The sequence below is a fragment of the Hemiscyllium ocellatum genome, chromosome 15 (assembly GCF_020745735.1).
Source record: "Hemiscyllium ocellatum isolate sHemOce1 chromosome 15, sHemOce1.pat.X.cur, whole genome shotgun sequence".
NCBI lineage: Eukaryota > Metazoa > Chordata > Chondrichthyes > Orectolobiformes > Hemiscylliidae > Hemiscyllium > Hemiscyllium ocellatum.
This window is the reverse complement of record NC_083415.1, coordinates 43,785,792-43,803,767: the sequence shown is the minus strand read 5'-3', so window position 1 is coordinate 43,803,767 and position 17,976 is coordinate 43,785,792. Positions and strand designations below refer to the sequence as shown.

General features: G+C 38.4%; 1 protein-coding gene across 1 annotated transcript in view; it reads left to right on the top strand.

Moving 5' to 3' along the window:
- ptprt (protein tyrosine phosphatase receptor type T) overlaps positions 1 to 17,976 on the top strand; it is a 1,408,195-nt gene that overhangs the window by 553,275 nt on the left and 836,944 nt on the right. The window contains exons 3-4 of the mRNA XM_060836083.1: positions 8,515 to 8,786; positions 11,857 to 11,938. Of these exons, the coding sequence (XP_060692066.1) occupies positions 8,515 to 8,786; positions 11,857 to 11,938 (354 nt within the window). The remainder of the gene's footprint in view (positions 1 to 8,514; positions 8,787 to 11,856; positions 11,939 to 17,976) is intronic.

Here is a 17,976-nt window from a genome sequence, read left to right as displayed (position 1 = left end):
TGGTCAAGAAAGCATATGGATTACTATTCTTTATTAACCAAAGGTTAAGAGCAGCATGCCTGTGCTCAAAATGTATAACATACCAGCTGGACTATATCTGATGTATTGTGTGAAGTCCTACTGTTGGAAGTCTGAACTCACAAGAGAATTTGCCAGAATAATGACAAGGATGATGCCAAAATTAGAAATTTTAATTATGAGGAAGCATTGAATTGTTTGAGTTGTTTAATTTGAAACGGGGGTGGGGGGCTGTGGAGGAAGACATAATTGAATTGTGTACAGTTACAATGGGCCCAGATAGGATGGATAGGATGAATCTATTTCAATTAGCAAAGAGGAGATCAGTAAGTAGGGGCATAAGTTTAAAGTAATTGCTCAGAGAATGAGAGGGGAATTAGGGAAAAAATGTTTTCAGGTAGAAGATGGTGGGATATGGAAATTATTGCTCATAGAATGTTAAGTGTAAAAACCATTGTCATATTCACAAAGTATTTGGATGCGCAATCGAACTGCTGTAACGTTTGGCATTATAGACCAAGAATTGGTGAATGTTATGAAGCTGGATTGTTCTTTTGCAAACCATCAACATGCCAAATGACCACCATCTCAAATTATTCATGTTCCTGTGACAACCTCGCAAGTTGTTGCTATTTTGTAACAGTTGTTCTTTAACTATTTCCTTTTACAGCATATTCAAATTTTAATTAATCCTTTTCATATTTCACTTCTTCCATTGAGCTGTTAGTCATGCTAAACATTTCCCTCACAGTTTTAGGTTTATTTTGGTCTGATTATCCCTCCATGAAGCATCTGCAAAGTGTTACTGTACTAATTGGGATCAGCTAAACCTTGTTGTTTACAAGGTCATTGATTGATTGGCCCAGGTTAACAACCCAAACAGGAAAGCCTTGGCTGACCAATATAACCAGGAGATTAGATTCCCCTTGGTCCCCTGCTCAGATGGAATTTCAGATTGGCTCCAGAATCCTTGACCTCCTATAGGAGCCTGTGCCCCACAACCTGAGCCGCCTCCTAAATTTTATATGTGTCCCGCTTAGGGATGTGAAATGGTGGGCTGTACCAACTGTTGCTGCACATCATCAACCTCTTCTCTTTTATTCATTACCTGGACATGCCTGAGCATACCCACGTCTCTGTGGGGTGGCGATCCCCCTTGGAGGGCTCTCTATGCGCGAGTCCTCCCTCTTTTTCACCAGGGGATCTGAGGTGGAGGGTTTTGCATGCAGCAATCCCATACGACTGCAGATTGTGTTGGTTCACAGACTCCCAGTCCAGCTGCTTGTTCTGTGGCGCTGTGGAGTGCATGGACCATGTAAAATGGGGGGGGGGGGGAGTCTGCATTCCCTTTTTTAGTTTTCTTAAAGATCTTCTTTTATGTTTTTGGTTGCAATTCAGCCTCATGCTCCTGATCTTTGGGCACTGGAGGAGTGTGGAGGGGAGAGGCAGGTCAAAGGATCTCCTCATGGATCTGGCCCTGACCAGGCTGCCCATTAACAGGTCCAGACAAAGGACCATAGAGGTCATCATTATGGCCGACTGCCTTCCCCTCTTCCGCAGTTAAGTTCGGGTCTGGGTGTCCCTGGAGAAGGAGCATGTGGTGTCTAGCAACACCCTTGAGGTCTTCAAGTACACGTGGGCACCGTGGGGCGTGGAGTGCTTTGTTTCCCCCAACAACTGTATTTTGACTGAACCCTACTCTCCCCTTCACATTTTTGTTCACACAGCCTTTGCCCTGAAGCAGTGGGGCAGCGCTTGTCACCAACCACTCAGGTGTTTTTTCTTACTTGTGGTGGAATATGAATAAAGTTTTCTGCAGTCAGTGTTTCTTCACGGTGTCCTACACCTACATGCACACGACATGAGAGCAGGGAGGAAATAAGCACTACTGCAGTTTGGCAGTGGTGTCCGGAGGAGGAGGGGAAAAAGAAACAACCAGATTAGAATCTCATCAGTTCGAGAGCTGATTCTAAGCTGTCTTCCCACAACCAGTATTTTTGTACTGGTCAATAAAGGGTGACTTGGTGACGGGACCAGGCATCTGTGCAATGATTTCAGTTACTTAGCACTGGATTTAAAATAATGCTGGGTGTGGGCACACATTGCAAATCCTGGACTCAGAATGATGGCATGATTGGTTACCAATATCTGCGGACACAATGCTGCTTTCAAAAGAAGTGCAAGAGACAAGAGCGAATAACGTACAGGTCTCTGCTCAGCAGCTTCCTGAGCTCATTAGAGACTCAAAATGAGCTCAACAGAGTCACAGTTAAGAATTTTCAATTCAGAGGCACAGGGAAAACAAAGAGTCTAGGACAAGCTGTGGTCTAGCTATTGAAAACACCATGTGAATCCGAGAGTACTATCAAATACAATATTCAACTATTGTGTGGCCAAGCATGTCAATGTGTTTCCCTCTTAGTGAGAAAGATTTATGAGTAGGTTGTCCTCACTCGCCCATTCTAGAATAATATTCATATAAGATGTTCCCTTCCAAATGGTCTCTGTTCAACCTTTCCCAATATGAGGGTTGCTGATGCATCATTGATGTGACTGACCACTTGATTTGATAATGTTAAAGAGAACTATGGGCTTGCAGTCTGCTCAGCCTGTGTGCATGTGTGTGTGTGTGGTGTACATAAAGTTGCAAGCTTGTTCCTTGACTGTCATGCATCTTGCTGAACTCAGGAGATCATTAAAGCACTTTCCGAACTATATCCAGGTCCTTGTTTTCTTCTTTATTCTTTCATGGGATGAGGGCATCATTGGCTAGGCAGCAGTTATTGCCCATTCCTAATTGCCCAGAGGGAAGCTAAGAGTCAATCACATTTGCTGTGGGTCTGGAGTCACGTGTCGGCCAGACCAGGTAAGCATGGCAGTTTCCTTCCTTGAAGGATATTTGTGACTGAGATGGGTTTTTCTGACAATCAGAATGGATTTACACTTAATACCAGATTTTAAAAATTGAATTCAAATTCCACCATCCACTGTGGTGGCATTCGAACCTGGGTCCTTAAAACATTACCAGGGTCTCTGAATGAATAGTCCAGCAATAATACCACTGGGCAATTGCTTCCCTCCAAATGACTCATTGATTGCAAACTCCAATGTCCCCTTAATGCACGCTTCTTTGTCTGACTGGAAAGATTTGTTCTTTTAGAAGAAGGGAAAAGCATAGCTCTCCTACCTAACGACAGCATCTATCAGACTGTCAAGGAAGGTGTTAGAGAACTTTGGGACTTCTGGGCCATCTGCCTAGGCCATCACTGGCCTCTGACAACACATCCGTTCCATTCTTCAAGGCAATGGTAAGCCTTGTTATGGCTGCCATTTACCTTCAGGTAGCAGGCTTGAAGAACATGACAAGCCAGGCAGCATCAGGAAGTGCAGAAGTCGACATTTTGGGTGTAACCCTTCTTCAGGATTGGGGGTGGGTGGGGAGAGTTGCAGGTAAAAGGGGAGGCGGGGCAGGGTGGTGAAGTGGGGATAGGTGAAGACAGGTTGAGCATACGGAGGTTGGTCAATAGGAGGAATGAATCTGGTGGGTGGCAGGGATCAGTGGAAGGGAGGGGGAGGGGCTCAGAAGGGAGTTGGGGAATGGGGAAGGAAGTTATTTCAAATTGGAGAACTCAATGCTGACACCTCTATAAAGTCATCCTGTGCTAAGAGTGTTCATGCAGTGCTCAATTCCACTAACTAAGCAACACCTCTACTAACTATTCACCTCTGGACTAATTAATACATTTACCTGGAAAAGTATTGATGACCTGATGGATACAGCAGTACTTTGGCTGTAAGATTTTTGAACCTACATCAAAAATCCAGCTCCTAGACAGATACTATAGAAGTGAAAATTGTTTTTGAGAAGGTAGCAAATGAAATCCAAGTATTTCAGAAAGGCGGAAGAGAGAAAATGTACTACAGACGTGTTCGACTAACATCATCAGTAGAAGGAAACATGTTTGAATCTAATATACAGGATGTGAAAACTGGGTCCTGAGAAAATAAGTGTAGATTTGTCCAGAGTTCACAAAGATTTACAAAAGTGAAATCATGTTTGACAATTTGCTAGAATTTTTGAAGTTGTAACGAACAGAAGAGACAATGGGGAAACAATAGACGTGGTAGATTTGGACTTTTAAAAGACTTTTGATAAGGTTCCACACAGGATGTCAGTAAATAAAATTAGAGCACATGTTTTGGGATAATATACTGGCATAGAAGAAAACAGCAGGTTGAAACAGGCCACTGGCACATTCTAACTAATGGGGTACCACAAATGTTAGAGCTTGGGAACATGGCACATGAAACAATGCAGCAAAAATGTGGTTATTCATTTTGATAAGAAAAGCGGGATATCTTTAAAATGATAAATTTGGAAGTGTTTATTTGCAAAGAGATCTGGGTGTTCTTCATTGTAAGACACTGCAAGTCAACATGCAGATGTAGCACACAGGAAGGTTAATATTATGTTGGCCTTTATTGCAAGAGGATTTGAATGCAAAAATAAAGATGACTGGCTGAAATTTATGGAACCTTGGCTCAACCTGTATGTTGTTTTAGAGTGACAGTAATGAAGGTTCACAAGACTGATCTCTTGAATGCCAGGATTGTCCGATGAGGTGAGTTTGAGGAGACTGGGCCTATATGCTCTCGAGTTTAGAATAATGAGAGTTGATCTAGTTGAAGTATACAGAATATTTACAGACCTTGACAGAATAGGTGCAAGAGAAATCATTCCCCTTGCAGAGGGTTCTGTAACCAGGGACAGAATCTCTGAATAAGAAGTAAAAAAAAAAGGACTGAGATGAGGAGAAATTCCTGTGCTCAATAGGTGGTGAATGTTTGGAATTTTCTATCTTAAAGGGCTTTTGAACTTTAGTCATTGTGCGTATTCCAGACAAAGATCAGTAGATTTCTAGAGATTAAAGGATGCAAAATTGGAATAAGGGAAGTATGATTGGAGTAGGAAATTGGGGTATATTATAATGGAGTTTGTGCGAGAATAACGAGTTGAGGATTGGGGAATGGGATTGGGGTGTTTGATAGCGTATAAGAGTTTGATTGCTATGGGGAAAGAGCAGGAGGGTGGGATTAATTAAACTTCTTTCAAAGCGTTCAATGTGATGGCCTATCAAGCTGTAAAAATCAATGACTGGGTAATGGGTATAACTTAGGATTTAGAATAACATTGGAATGGGTACAGGAGACAAAGACATGGATGATCGAGTATGGGATCAATGTGCATAAGGGTACATTGGATAGAGAACAGATGATATGGAATAGAGCTGTGAGTAGGAATAGGGAATGGGAGTAACTGAGTAGCTTTTTCAAAGAATGGACAAAGGCATAATAGTTTGAGGGCCTCATACAGTGGATAATATCAAGGTATGTGGAAGTGAAGAGGAAAGTGGCATTAAGGTAGAAGATTAGCTATGATCTATCTGAATGGCATACAAGGCTCAAGAAACAGAATGACCTACTCCTGCTTCTATTTCCTATATTCCTAAATACATTTTGGTAATTTTATCTGAACAGGACAAAATTGATTGCTTTTGTTTGCTTGCTTAATTTTTTTTGTGAAATCTTTTTGGACAGGTTATATGTTACATATGTGAAAGATTATTATCAGCAGACCATTCTGTTGGACCTAACAAATCTAATAAACTTCTACTGATTTTTCCATCCAGAGCCTACAGGTTTTCCAGATCAAAAAGCCAATCATAACAGTGTAACATTTCTAGTAAAGAACAAATTGCTTTGTGAAAATAAATAAATTCACTTGATCTCCTACAAATTGAGTTAAATTATTTTGTGATATAAATTAAGTAGATTTAACAGCAACTCTGACTTCATAAGTGGTGCTGATCTCTAGTACCAATATTTAATGAAAGAATAAGTGACAACTGGAGTTAGGATTTGATTTGGTGAGGACAATACGCATGTGTAATTTCAGTCAAAAATTCTGCCACAAATGCCTCGTGGTATATGAAGCAATTGAATTTTGCTCACAGCTGACAATAATGGTGCTCTCAGAAGAACAGATTTCATCTGGTGTCATTGGTTCAAGTAACAACACTAAACCCAATGTCCTATTATCAAAAAAGCATTTGATGAAGTGAATTACATAAGGCTACCTAAGACAAGAGCATCTTGTATTGACACAGATAGACGATTGACTAACCAATAAGAGACAGAGTTAGGATAAGGGGATATTTTCAGGATGTAACTTGTGGAGTGCGACATGGATCATTCTTGCAGCCACAAGTTGCAATATATCTTAATGGATTGGATGAAGGGACAGAATGCACTATCACTGAAATTGCAGATAACACAAAAATAGATGGAAAGGCAAGAGGTAAGAATGACAGAATTTAGAGGAAGGTGTGGACATGTCGAGTGAGTCAGCAAAAGGTTGATAGATAGAATACAGTGAGAGAAAATGTGAGTATGTGATTTGGCATGAAGGATAGAGGAGCTGGTGTTTTTAAATGGAAAAAGACTGCAGAAAGCTGCAGCAGTGAAGGATTTGGGAGTCCTCATGCATAAGTCACAAAATGCAAGCATCCAAGTATAGCAGATAATAGGGACTTCAAACAGAAAGTTGGTCTTTATTGCATACAGCGATACAGTCTAGTTACAGCCTTTAATCTAAACTTTTGCCAGGTCCTTTAAGACTAAACATTTCCCATTGTTATCACCAGTGATAACAATGTTAGAACACTTCTTAAATATAGAACTGCTAATCCTCAGAATTTGGCACCTATCTGCTTTTATTCCTGATGAAGGGCTTTTGCCCAAAACATCGATTTTACTGCTCCTCGGATGCTGCCTGAACTGCTGTGCATTTCCAGCACCACTCTACTCCAGAATCTGGTTTCCAGCGTCTGCAGTCATTGTTTTTACCTGTTTGCACTATTTGAACTTGAATAGTCAGCGAGATTCGAAACTAACTGACATTGTACCAGAATCAAAGGTACCTTTCAATTAAATGCTAAAAATTACAATGAGCTAAATTGTTTCCCAGTGTGTATTGTAATGTTAATGATTTTATGAATCCAGCATATTGACTTGCTGGTGGTGACTCCACATTGCTAGAAAGATGCTTTTGGCCATCCAGAGCAGACTTTAATATTTTTTCACAAACATCGATAAATGGCAAATGATTACCTATCATAACAAATAATTTTAAAAATCTACCTGCTCGTCTAATGACTGCATTTTTTGATTATTTCAAAGATCTATTCAGAAAGGACTAGGATAATTTACTCAATAATGAGGAAGCTGGAATACAATTAACCTGATGCTAGCTCTGAGATTACATTACATGGTTCTGATAGTATTTTATTAATGATATTAATCAACAAAAGCAATGGGGAGGTTGATTAAAAAAAGTTATAACACTTAAATATTCATTCATATTGACCCCTGCTGTGAAGCTATTACTAAAGTGAAATGAATAGTGCAAGCTGAAATATTTTTCAGGATGCTTACAGAATAATTCAAACAAAATTGAAAATACTGTTTTTCTTGACAACTTTTACAAAATTAATGCATAAAATTAATTATGCAGTTTACGTAAGAATTTGAGAAATTATTGAGATCTTTAAACTGATAGTTTTAATAAGGGGAATTGTTTATAACTGCTACATTTATCTGATTTAAAATACAAATTGTATGTTTTGAACAAGCAGAGAAAACATGAATTATTAACAGAGTAATTTTGTGTGCTTTTCTTAAGTCTCATCTGGTTATATTTCTATTCTCACTAGTTTGCAATTATATTTATGGCTGGTGGTTTTCCAGTGAACTGACCTTGTCACATTAAACATAATTTGGTACAAGTCTTTGTTGTTCTAACAGATGTTAAGGAATATGCACAATTTTACTGTGATAAGATAAAAATGAGAATGAATAGATAGTGTAGGAGGAGAATATAGCAGACTTCAAACTTCAAAAGGTGAATTAAAAGTAAAAAATTGTTGACATGCTCATAATGGCAATTGAATGCGACAAATGTCATCTAGTTATATACTTACAGGAAATAGGGCTTGGCTCTTGCATGGTCTTTGGAAGTGTGAATCTGCAGAATGAAATAAATTTGCTGTATTTTCTTTTTTTGGAAAACTGTTATTCCATATGCCCACTCATGGAAGTATTTTTGTCAAATATAAAGAACCTTTTCTGAACTCATTAAAATAATTGATAGATGGAATAATATTCAGCTTTAAAAGATGCAGGCGGAAATTGGTGTTTGATAGGCTTTCTGCATTTGGTGCCTCCATAATAATACACAAGAATTCAAAATAATTGTAGATCACTGAATCAACTATAAATTTCAAGCTTTGTTGTAAGCAGTACAATGGATTGATTGATCTCATTAAGGTCTTTACCTTATTTTCATTGTATGCATTATTAATTCAAACAAAATGGGTTGAAACAGAATTTTCAGTTGGACTTCGTTATGCTAATCGTAAAAAAAATTTATACTCTTAGGATCCTTTATGATGGTGAACAGCTCTGGACGGATCTCAGGACAGAAGGCTCATCTATTATTGCCTATATTAAAAGAGAATGACACACACTGCATTGACTTCCACTATTATCTGTCAAGCAAAGACAGATCAAGTCCTGGTGCTTTAAATGTCTATGTGAAAGTTAATGGTGGACCTCAAGGAAACCCTATCTGGAATGTGTCTGGGATAGTTACTGAAGGATGGATTAAGACAGAACTGGCTATCAGCACATTTTGGCCAAACTTCTATCAGGTAAGGTTATAGAATCTTATTGTTTTGTTTTAACAGGCTCTGTAACTGGAGCTTATGTGCAGATGCCAGCATCGTTGGGTTGTCAAACTGATAATGTAGGGAAGTGATAATGTCGGGTCTGCTGTGGTATGGTTTCTGACAACTGGCATAGATAAACGTGACAAAGATTTACAAACTATTCAGCAACCCAATTTTTGTGTTTCAGTTTGTTTGTGATTGAGGAAAAGGAAAAATGATTTTAAATATATATTATATAACCTGCTGAATTAAATTGGAGCCAACACAATGTTGAACCCGTTCCACTATGATTCACAGAACTGACCGTACCAAAGACTCTAGGTCAGCACAACTGAACAAAGCTTTGTTCACACCAGAATGAGCATACATTGAAGCATACAATAGAGAAAAAGCAAAATAAGCAGTATGTCACTTGTTTGGATAGCCAAAGCTTCAAAATCACTCACTATACAGGACAAAGTAGCTTGCTTGTTGGGCACCCACCCACCACCTTCAACTTCCACCACTTCTATCCCAGGAGCACGGTGACTGCAGTTCCGCAAGATGCCCTGCATCAACTTACCAAGGCATCTTGTATTTTCTAGTCCACAAACTATACCATCTAGAAGGGCAAAGGGAGCACATGTACAGGTACACCACATCCTGCATGTAATCCTCCAAATCACATGCCATCCTGAATTGAAACTAAATAATTGTTCCCTCACTGTTATTGGGTTGAAATCCTGAAATTCACCTCAACACTGAATATACCTATGCCATATGGACTTCAGCAGTTCAAGAAGATGGTTCATTGCAGTCTTCTCAAGGGCAGGTAGAGAAGGGAAATAATTTCAGCAACGCCCAAACAAACATAAAGACTAGGAACAGAAGTTGGCCATTTTTCTCATTCAACCTACCCTCAATTCGATTAGATCATGGCTGATCTAAGTTATGAACATTCATACCTACCCTCAAAAACAATTTTATCCCTTTGTTTATCTATCCACCTCTACTTTAAAAATATCCAAAAGCTTTATTTCCATTGACAAAACAGGAAGAGATGTCAAATGGCTCACAGCCTACTGGGGGAAAAAATTCTCTTTAGTTCGAACTGAACTAGAAAGTTCCTTAGTTTTAAAGAGAGTACCTTGTTCTTGATTCTTCCACAGGAAGAAAATCTTTTCCACATTCAATCTATCAAGATCCCTTCAGATCTTATATGTTTAAATTAAGTCATTAATTATTGTTTTAATCTCTAGTAGATAGCATAAAACCCATTTATTTCAGGTGTTAATACAGCAAAGCTTCTCTGAACTGTTTCCAATGCATTTATATCCTTCCTTACATAAAGAAACTAATACTGTACACAGTATTCTAGATGTGGTCTCACAAACATTCCTTTATAACTGAACCACAAACTCTTACTTTGGTATTCAATCTCCCTCACAACAAAAAATAAGTTTCCCTAATACTTGTGTACACTAACACACTAACCTTGTGTTTCATGCAGAAGGGCGCAGAGACCTTCAGCATTTCCATTTTGCAATCTCTTGCCATTGGACAATATGCTTTTCTATTCTTCTTGCTGAAATAGACAATACTATATTTTCCCATATTACTGTATTTGTCAGATCTTTGTCCACTCGCTTAACATTTTAGCTTCCTTATGTCCTCTTCACAGCTTATGTTACCTTGCAATATCAGCAAATTTAGCAAACATACCCCCAGTTCCTTCATCCAAGTCATTTATATAAATTGTAAAAGGTCGAGGACCAGCACCAATCCCTACTTTATCTTGACCCATTTATGACAACTTCCAGTTAACCAGCCAATCTTCCATCCATGTTAACCCCTATGGCATGAGCTTTTATTTTCCCCAAAACCTTTATCAAATGTCTTCTGAAAATTCAAATTGAGTATATCCACCAGGTTTCGCTTTCCCCATGATATTTAGAACTGATTCAAAGAAGCCCAATAAATCATTTAAACATGATTTACCTTTCGGAAAATATCTGATAAACTTGCACATATCTGAGTGTTCTGTTATAATTTCTTTATACCTTCTATCATTTTTCCTATGACAGATGTTAACCAATCTGGCCCCTAGTTCCAGATTTCTGTCTCCTCTCATTTTTTAATAAAGCAAATACATTTGTTACCTTCCAATCTAATAGAAACATCCCTGAATCCAAGGAGTTTAAGAAAATTAAACAAATCGATCAACTATTTCACTCGTTACTTTTTTAAGACACTAAGATGAAGCCCATCAGGACCCTGAGGCTGTTGGCCTGCAACTCCACCCATTTACTTTCTTGGTCATTGAAATTTTCTTGAATTCCTTCCTTCCTTCCATTTCCTGATTTTCAGCAACTTCTGGAGTGTTCCTTACATCCCTTGAGGACTGATGCAAAATACCCTAATTAATTCATCTACTACCTCCTCTTTTCCATTATTAGTTATTCAGAATTGTTTCCAAAATGAGTTCTTCATTTCTGAAGAGGAGTCATATCGAAGTCAAAATGAAAGTTCTCTCTCTGTCTCCACAGAAGCTGCCAGACTTGCTGAGTTTCTCCAGCTTTCTCTGTTTGTTCCACATCCTGTTCATTTATTTCTCTCTGGGAGACTAATGGAAAGGTAAATGAAACTGAAATACAGATCATCTATGATCTAACTGAATAATAGTGCAAATTTGAAAGGTCTACTATATTTCCCATAGCTTCCTGAGGTAAGTTAGTCTTCTACAAAGCTAACCACACTATGTATTTTGGTATCATTTATTCACCTTAGATTGCTTTCCCAGTAATCACATGCAGGCAGTTGATGCAAGGTTGCATGTTACAACATTTTGTAGATTTTTCAACACAATATAATTTATTTTTTATAAAACCTAATAGACTGTGATAAAAGGCAAATATACAGTAATGTGTTGTGTTGATTAGTATATTGGTATAATAGCTTACATGGAACTAAGTGATACATATTAGGACTTGACTTCAATATTAGACTTCATTAATTTTTGAGTGTATTAAGGAATAGAGATTTAATTTATTGATCACTGACTTTGCCATTTCAGGTTATTTTTGAATCTGTTGCTTCAAAGGGTCATCCTGGATACATTGCAATAGATGAAGTTAGAGTACTCGCTCATCCTTGCAGTAAGTAATGATAAAAAATGTCATTAAAACATTTGTAATGAGTGCCTGGAAATTAAAGGCTTTGACTTTCAAGTGTAAATCCATGTACATTTTACACTGATGCTGAAATTTACATCTAGTGATTATCTATATAGTTGCACTCAATTGATAGATATATTGGTGATGTTGTTTCAGTATCCTGAAACTTGTTTATCCAAATATTCATGCTTTTTTTTTAGATTAAATTACCTACAGTGTGGAAACAGGCCCTTTGGCCCAACAAGTCCACGCCAACCCTCTGAAGAGCAACCCACCCAGACCCATTCCCCTACATTTACCCCCACACTTAACACTACTGGCAATTTAGCATGGCCAATTCACCTAACCTGCACATCTTTGGACTGTGGGAGGAACCCGGAGCACCTGGAGCACCCGGAGGAAACCCACGCAGACACAGGGAGAATGTGCAAACCCTACTTTCTTATAACACTTAATTTGAAATTAGGCATGGATTTTGAAACCTGTAGTGAAGCAAAGGCACTGACTTCTGACTAAATGATTGAATGATCTCCATGGTAAGAGCTTTCCCACTTCTCCCCAGGTGGTGGATGATATTCTTGTTAATAGGGGTTATCAGCATCAAGCTGCAGTGATGATGTCAAGCACATTAAACTAAATCAAATCACTTTTTTCTTAAAAAAATTGACATACAGCGAAAAAAAATTCAGCCTTTTACAGAAGGTTTAAATTTGAAGCTGAAATGTCATGAATAAGAGATTTAAGAGATAACTTTACATATTCAGTAACTAAGAAACATTTATAATTATGAAGTTATATTCTCAGGTTCATATGAACTATTCAGTACTAGTTTTACCTGAAATCATGCTGGGACCAGAGTCCTCTCAAATTGCATAACTAGGATTAGAGAAAAGGCTTAAAACTAAATAAGTCGGTGGGGTGGGGGAGGAGGTGGATTGAGCTGCATGGAAAACTAGAAAATCAAAGGTAAAGGTAGGATTGCAGGTTAGTGTTGGACTTGATTGCTTCTAGAAAATAAAAGGAATTTACAGAATGTGTCAATGCCATATTGCACCAACCAACAATAAAAGTTCAGGGAAATTCAATAGTAAAACAAACTTAAAGGCTTTGTAACTTAATGCACCTTGCATTTGCAATAAGGTTGATGAACTGATAGTGCAAATTGAGGTAAATGAGTATTGCCACTGTGTAAACATGGTTACAAGGAGATCAAAACTGGAAACCTAACATTCAAGAATATTTCAGAGAGATAAGAAGGATTGAAAAGGTGATGGGGTAGCACTATTAAAAAGAGATGAAATGAGAACAGGTATGATCTAGGTTTAGATGATGTTGAGCCCATTAGGGCGAAGGTGAAAAGAAAGCAAGGGAAAGAAGAGATTGACAGGAGTTGTGTACAGACCCACAAACATTCAGCAATCTGTAGGAAAAGCTATAACTCAATAAATAATCAGAGCATGTAAAAACAATCAAGCAATAATCATAGGTAACTTTAATCTTCATGTTGATTGGGTTAATCAAGTTGGAAAGGTTAGCTCTGACAACAAGTTCATAGATTGCATTATAGATAGTTTCTAAGAGCAATATGTCATGGAGCCAACTATGGAGCAGGCTATCTTGGATTTGGTAATGGGTAATGAAGTAGATTTAATAAATTACACTTGAGTGAAAGATCCACTAGGAAGTAATGATCATAACACATTAGAATTTAATATTCAGTTCAAGAGTGAGAAACTTGGTTCGGAAACAACTATGTTTAACTGAAAGGGAATTACAATGAAATGAGGATAGTTAGCTAAAGTGAAGTGAGTGGGCAGATTAGCAGAAATGACAGTAAGTAAGTAGTAGCAGACATTTGAGGAGCAATCCATGACTTTGAGCAAAAGTACATCCCAGTAAGGAGGAAAGTTTAGAAGAAAGAAATGAACCATGATGAACCAAAGAAGTTAAGGAGAGTATTAAGTTAAAAGAAAGAGCATATAGGAACGCCAAATAGGATTGAATCCATAATGGAGGAACAAAATAACAACAAGGGCAGAGAAGATAAACTATGAGGGTGAAATAGCGAGAAATTGACAAGGAAAGCTTCTTTAAATATATAAAATGGAAAATAGAGATCAAGTGAACATAGACTCCTGAGAAAATGAATTTGGGGAGATTGTTATGAGGAGCAAAACAATAGCAGAGGAGTTAAACGGATATTTTGCGTCAATCTTCATGGTGGAAAATACTTCAAACATTGCATTAATACAAAGAATACTGGGAATGAATTAAGTCTCATTAGCCAACACTAAAAGTAGTAGTAGACAAATTAATGAGGCAAAGGCAAATATGTCCCTCAGCCCTGATGGCTTGCATCCTGAAATCATAAAAGAGGGAGCAACAGAGATAGTGACCACGTTAGTTGTAATTTTCCAAACATCCTTGGATTAATGAGAAGTACCAGAGGATAGAAAATTGCTAATGTGACACCCCTATTCATTAAAGGAGGGAAGCAAAGAGTGGATAACTATTGGCTGATTTACCTCACATCAACTGGTGGAAAAGAATTGGAATCAAGCAAGTAATAGCAAAACATTTGGAAAATCTTAATTCTAATCAAACAAAGTCATGGCTTCATGAAAAGACAATCATGTCTGCCTAATTTATTTCTTTGAGGAGGTCTCAATCAGAATGAATAGAGACAAACAAGTAGATGTGTTGACAAAAGAGAAAATGCTGGAAAATCTCAGCAGGTCTGGCAGCATCTGTAAGGAGAGAAAAGAGCTGATGTTTCGAGGCTAACTGACCCTTTGTCAGTTTTTGACAAAGGGTCAGTTAGACTCGAAACATCAGCTCTTTTCTCTCCTTACAGATGCTGCCAGACCTGCTGAGATTTTCCAGCATTTTCTCTTTTGGTTTCAGATTCCAGCATCTGCAGTAATTTGCTTTTATTTAAATAGATGCATTGTATCTGGATTTCCAGAAAGCATTTAAAAAGATACCTCACAAAGGGTTAAGTCATAAGATAAAAGCTCATGGTGTTGGAGGGTGTATATTAGCAAGTTGGGAATAGGGCTTTTATGTTAGGTTGGTGACCTGTTACCAGTGACGTTCCACAGGGATCAGTGTTGGGATCACAATTGTTTACACATATCAATTATTTTGAGAACAGAAATGAATGCACTGTAGCCACATTTGCAGATGATACAAAAATAGGTGGAAAGGCAAGTTACGAGACAAAGTTTGCTGTGAGAGATTGATAGGTTAAGTAGCCATGATTTGGAGATGCCGGTGTTGGACTGGGGTGTACACAGTTAAAAATCACACAACACCAGGTTATAGTCCAACAGGTTTAATTGGAAGCACACTAGCTTTCGGAGCGACGCTCCTTCATCAGGTGATTGTTGCTCCGAAAGCTAGTGTGCTTCCAATTAAACCTGTTGGACTATAATCTGGTGTTGTGTTATTTTTAAAAAGGTTAAGTAAATAGGCAAAAGTTGGCAAATCGATTATAATGTGGAAAAATGTGACAATCTTAATTTAAGAAGGATGAACAAGAACAAAATAGTATTTAAATGGAGAAAAACTGCAGAAAGCTACAGCACAAATGGTCTTAGTTACTTGTGCAAGAAACACAGAAAACCAGCAGCAGGTAATCAGGAAGGTTGATGGAATGCTGGCCTTATTTCAAGGGGGTTGGAGTAAAAGATTAGAGCAGTACTTGTGCAAAGTACTGATAAGACCACATCTGAAGAACTGTCTTGGCCCCGTTATTTCAGGAAAGGTATCTTTTCATATGAAGCATTTCAAAGAAGCTTCACAAGGATGATCTCTCAAATGGAAGGATTGTCTTATGAGCAAAGGCTGAACGGCTTGGGACTTTACTCACTGCAGGGCAAAAGTGAGGACTCACTACAGTTAGTCACTACACTGTGCAAGAATGAGAGATGATCTAATTGAAACATATAGTATTCTTAAAGAGCTTGACAGGGTAAATGCAGAAACAATATTTCCCCTCATCGGAGATTTGGGACCAGAGGGCATAGTTTCAGAACAAAGAGCTGCCAATTTAAGACTGAGGAGGAATTTCTTCCTTGAAAGTGACTTCAGGACTCCTTGCCATAGAGAGCTGTGGAGGGAGGGTGGTGGTGTATATTTGAGGCTGAGGTAAAATAGATTCTTGATCAGCTGGGGAACTAAGGATTTGGAGAAAAGGCAGCAACATGGATGTGAGGGGAGTCGGTCAGCTATATTCCTAATGAATGGCAGTGCAGGCTTGAGGCGCCAAATTTCAAGATTAGAGTGGTGTTGGGAAAGCGCAGCAGGTCAGGCAGTATCTGAGGAGCAGGAAAATCGACATTTCGGGCAGGAGCCCTTCATCAGAAATCCCGAAACATTGGTTTTCCTGCTCTACGGATGCTGCCTGCTGTGTTGTGCTTTTCCAGCGCCACTCTAACTTGACTCTGATATCCAGCATCTGCAGTCCGCATTTTCGCCTTGAGAGGCCAAATGACGTATTCCTGTGTCTTATTGTTTTATGGATCACCAGTGAAAAGCTATTTATAGCGAAGTGGGAAGGCTTACAAAATATGAAAAAGGTAATAGAGTGACAGAGAGGAATTTTTCATCCACTTAATTGATTTCACTGATTATTCACTTTGAGGTACTAGAGAGGCATTCCTCTATCAGCCTGTGCATTACCAATGAATGACAAATCACAATTTCACATTTTCCACATCCACTTGCACTATTGCCAAACCCTTTAGTTTCAGTCAGATGCAGAAAGGGAATGACGAAGTGCACTAACAGTTCAACTTTAGAAAATCCCAAATTTTGGGCAAAAATGTTTGGAAAGGTTCTCTTTGTATAAGACAGGAGATGGTATTTAACATTATTCCCAAGCAAGGAGCCAACAATAGCTGTAAGTGTTCTGTTTAATATGTTAGTTTAGGAAAAAAATCAAAATTATTGCTTCAATTTCAGATTTAAAAAAAACATTGACAACAATCATGCATGGTTTTTAAAATTGAAATCACTATTGCAGTATAACACACTGGACATTGGTTAAGACAGCAGTGAGAATAAGTAAGAATAGATACCCAAGAGAATGCAGACTTTGTAGTAGATTTAATTTCTTGAAAATGGCTTGACCTTACTCAGTTGATATTTATGAAGGCAGACAAGAAGAATCTGATTTCGAGCAACATGAATGGGAGAAGGAAAAGCACCTGGAGAGAGGAACTGTAATTGGAAAAACAGCAATACTAGTGAAAGCAGTATTGGTCAGCTGACTGTCAAGCTGCAGCTGAGCTTTCCTATCCTGAGACCTTTGAAAGACATTTCATGCTGGGAAGAAATAGATTCCAACACAAGCTATATCAATTATGGTCAGACTGAGCAATCCACCAATTAAGAATCTACGGAGTCAGTCATGTAAAATCTTGACTTGTAGGGAGCTAAATATGGAAATAGGCATACTCTTTTTCAATTTGTTCTTTTAGATCTTCTGTCAAGTATAGCTTAGATCGATTCAGGGGTTTGGGATGCACAACCTTTTGTTTTAGAGGCAAAACATTGAGCAAAGCTAACAGCGTGTGTAATAATGAGGTGATGGGTCCTGGTGCTGGGCCCATTACTACTTGTTATCGATATCAATGATTTGGACGAAAATGTACCAAGGCATGATGAGTAAGCTTGTAGATGACACTAAAATAGGCAGTATCGTGGACAGTGAGGAAGGTTCTCAGAAATTACAACAGGACCTTGATCAGCTGGGGAAGTGGGCTGAGAAATGGCAAATGATGTTTAATATAGATAAGTGTGAAATCTTCCGTTTTGGAAAGTAAAATCATTATGAAAGGTAGGGCCTTAAGGAGTGTAATGGAGCAAAGGGACCTCAGAGTTCAGTAGACAGGGCAGTAAAGAAAGCTTTTGGCATATGGCCTTCAAGCATTGAGTAGAGAAGTTGAGAAGTTATGTTGCAGTTGTACAAGATGTTGGTGAGGACGCAATTGGAGGATTGTGTTCAGTTTTGGACA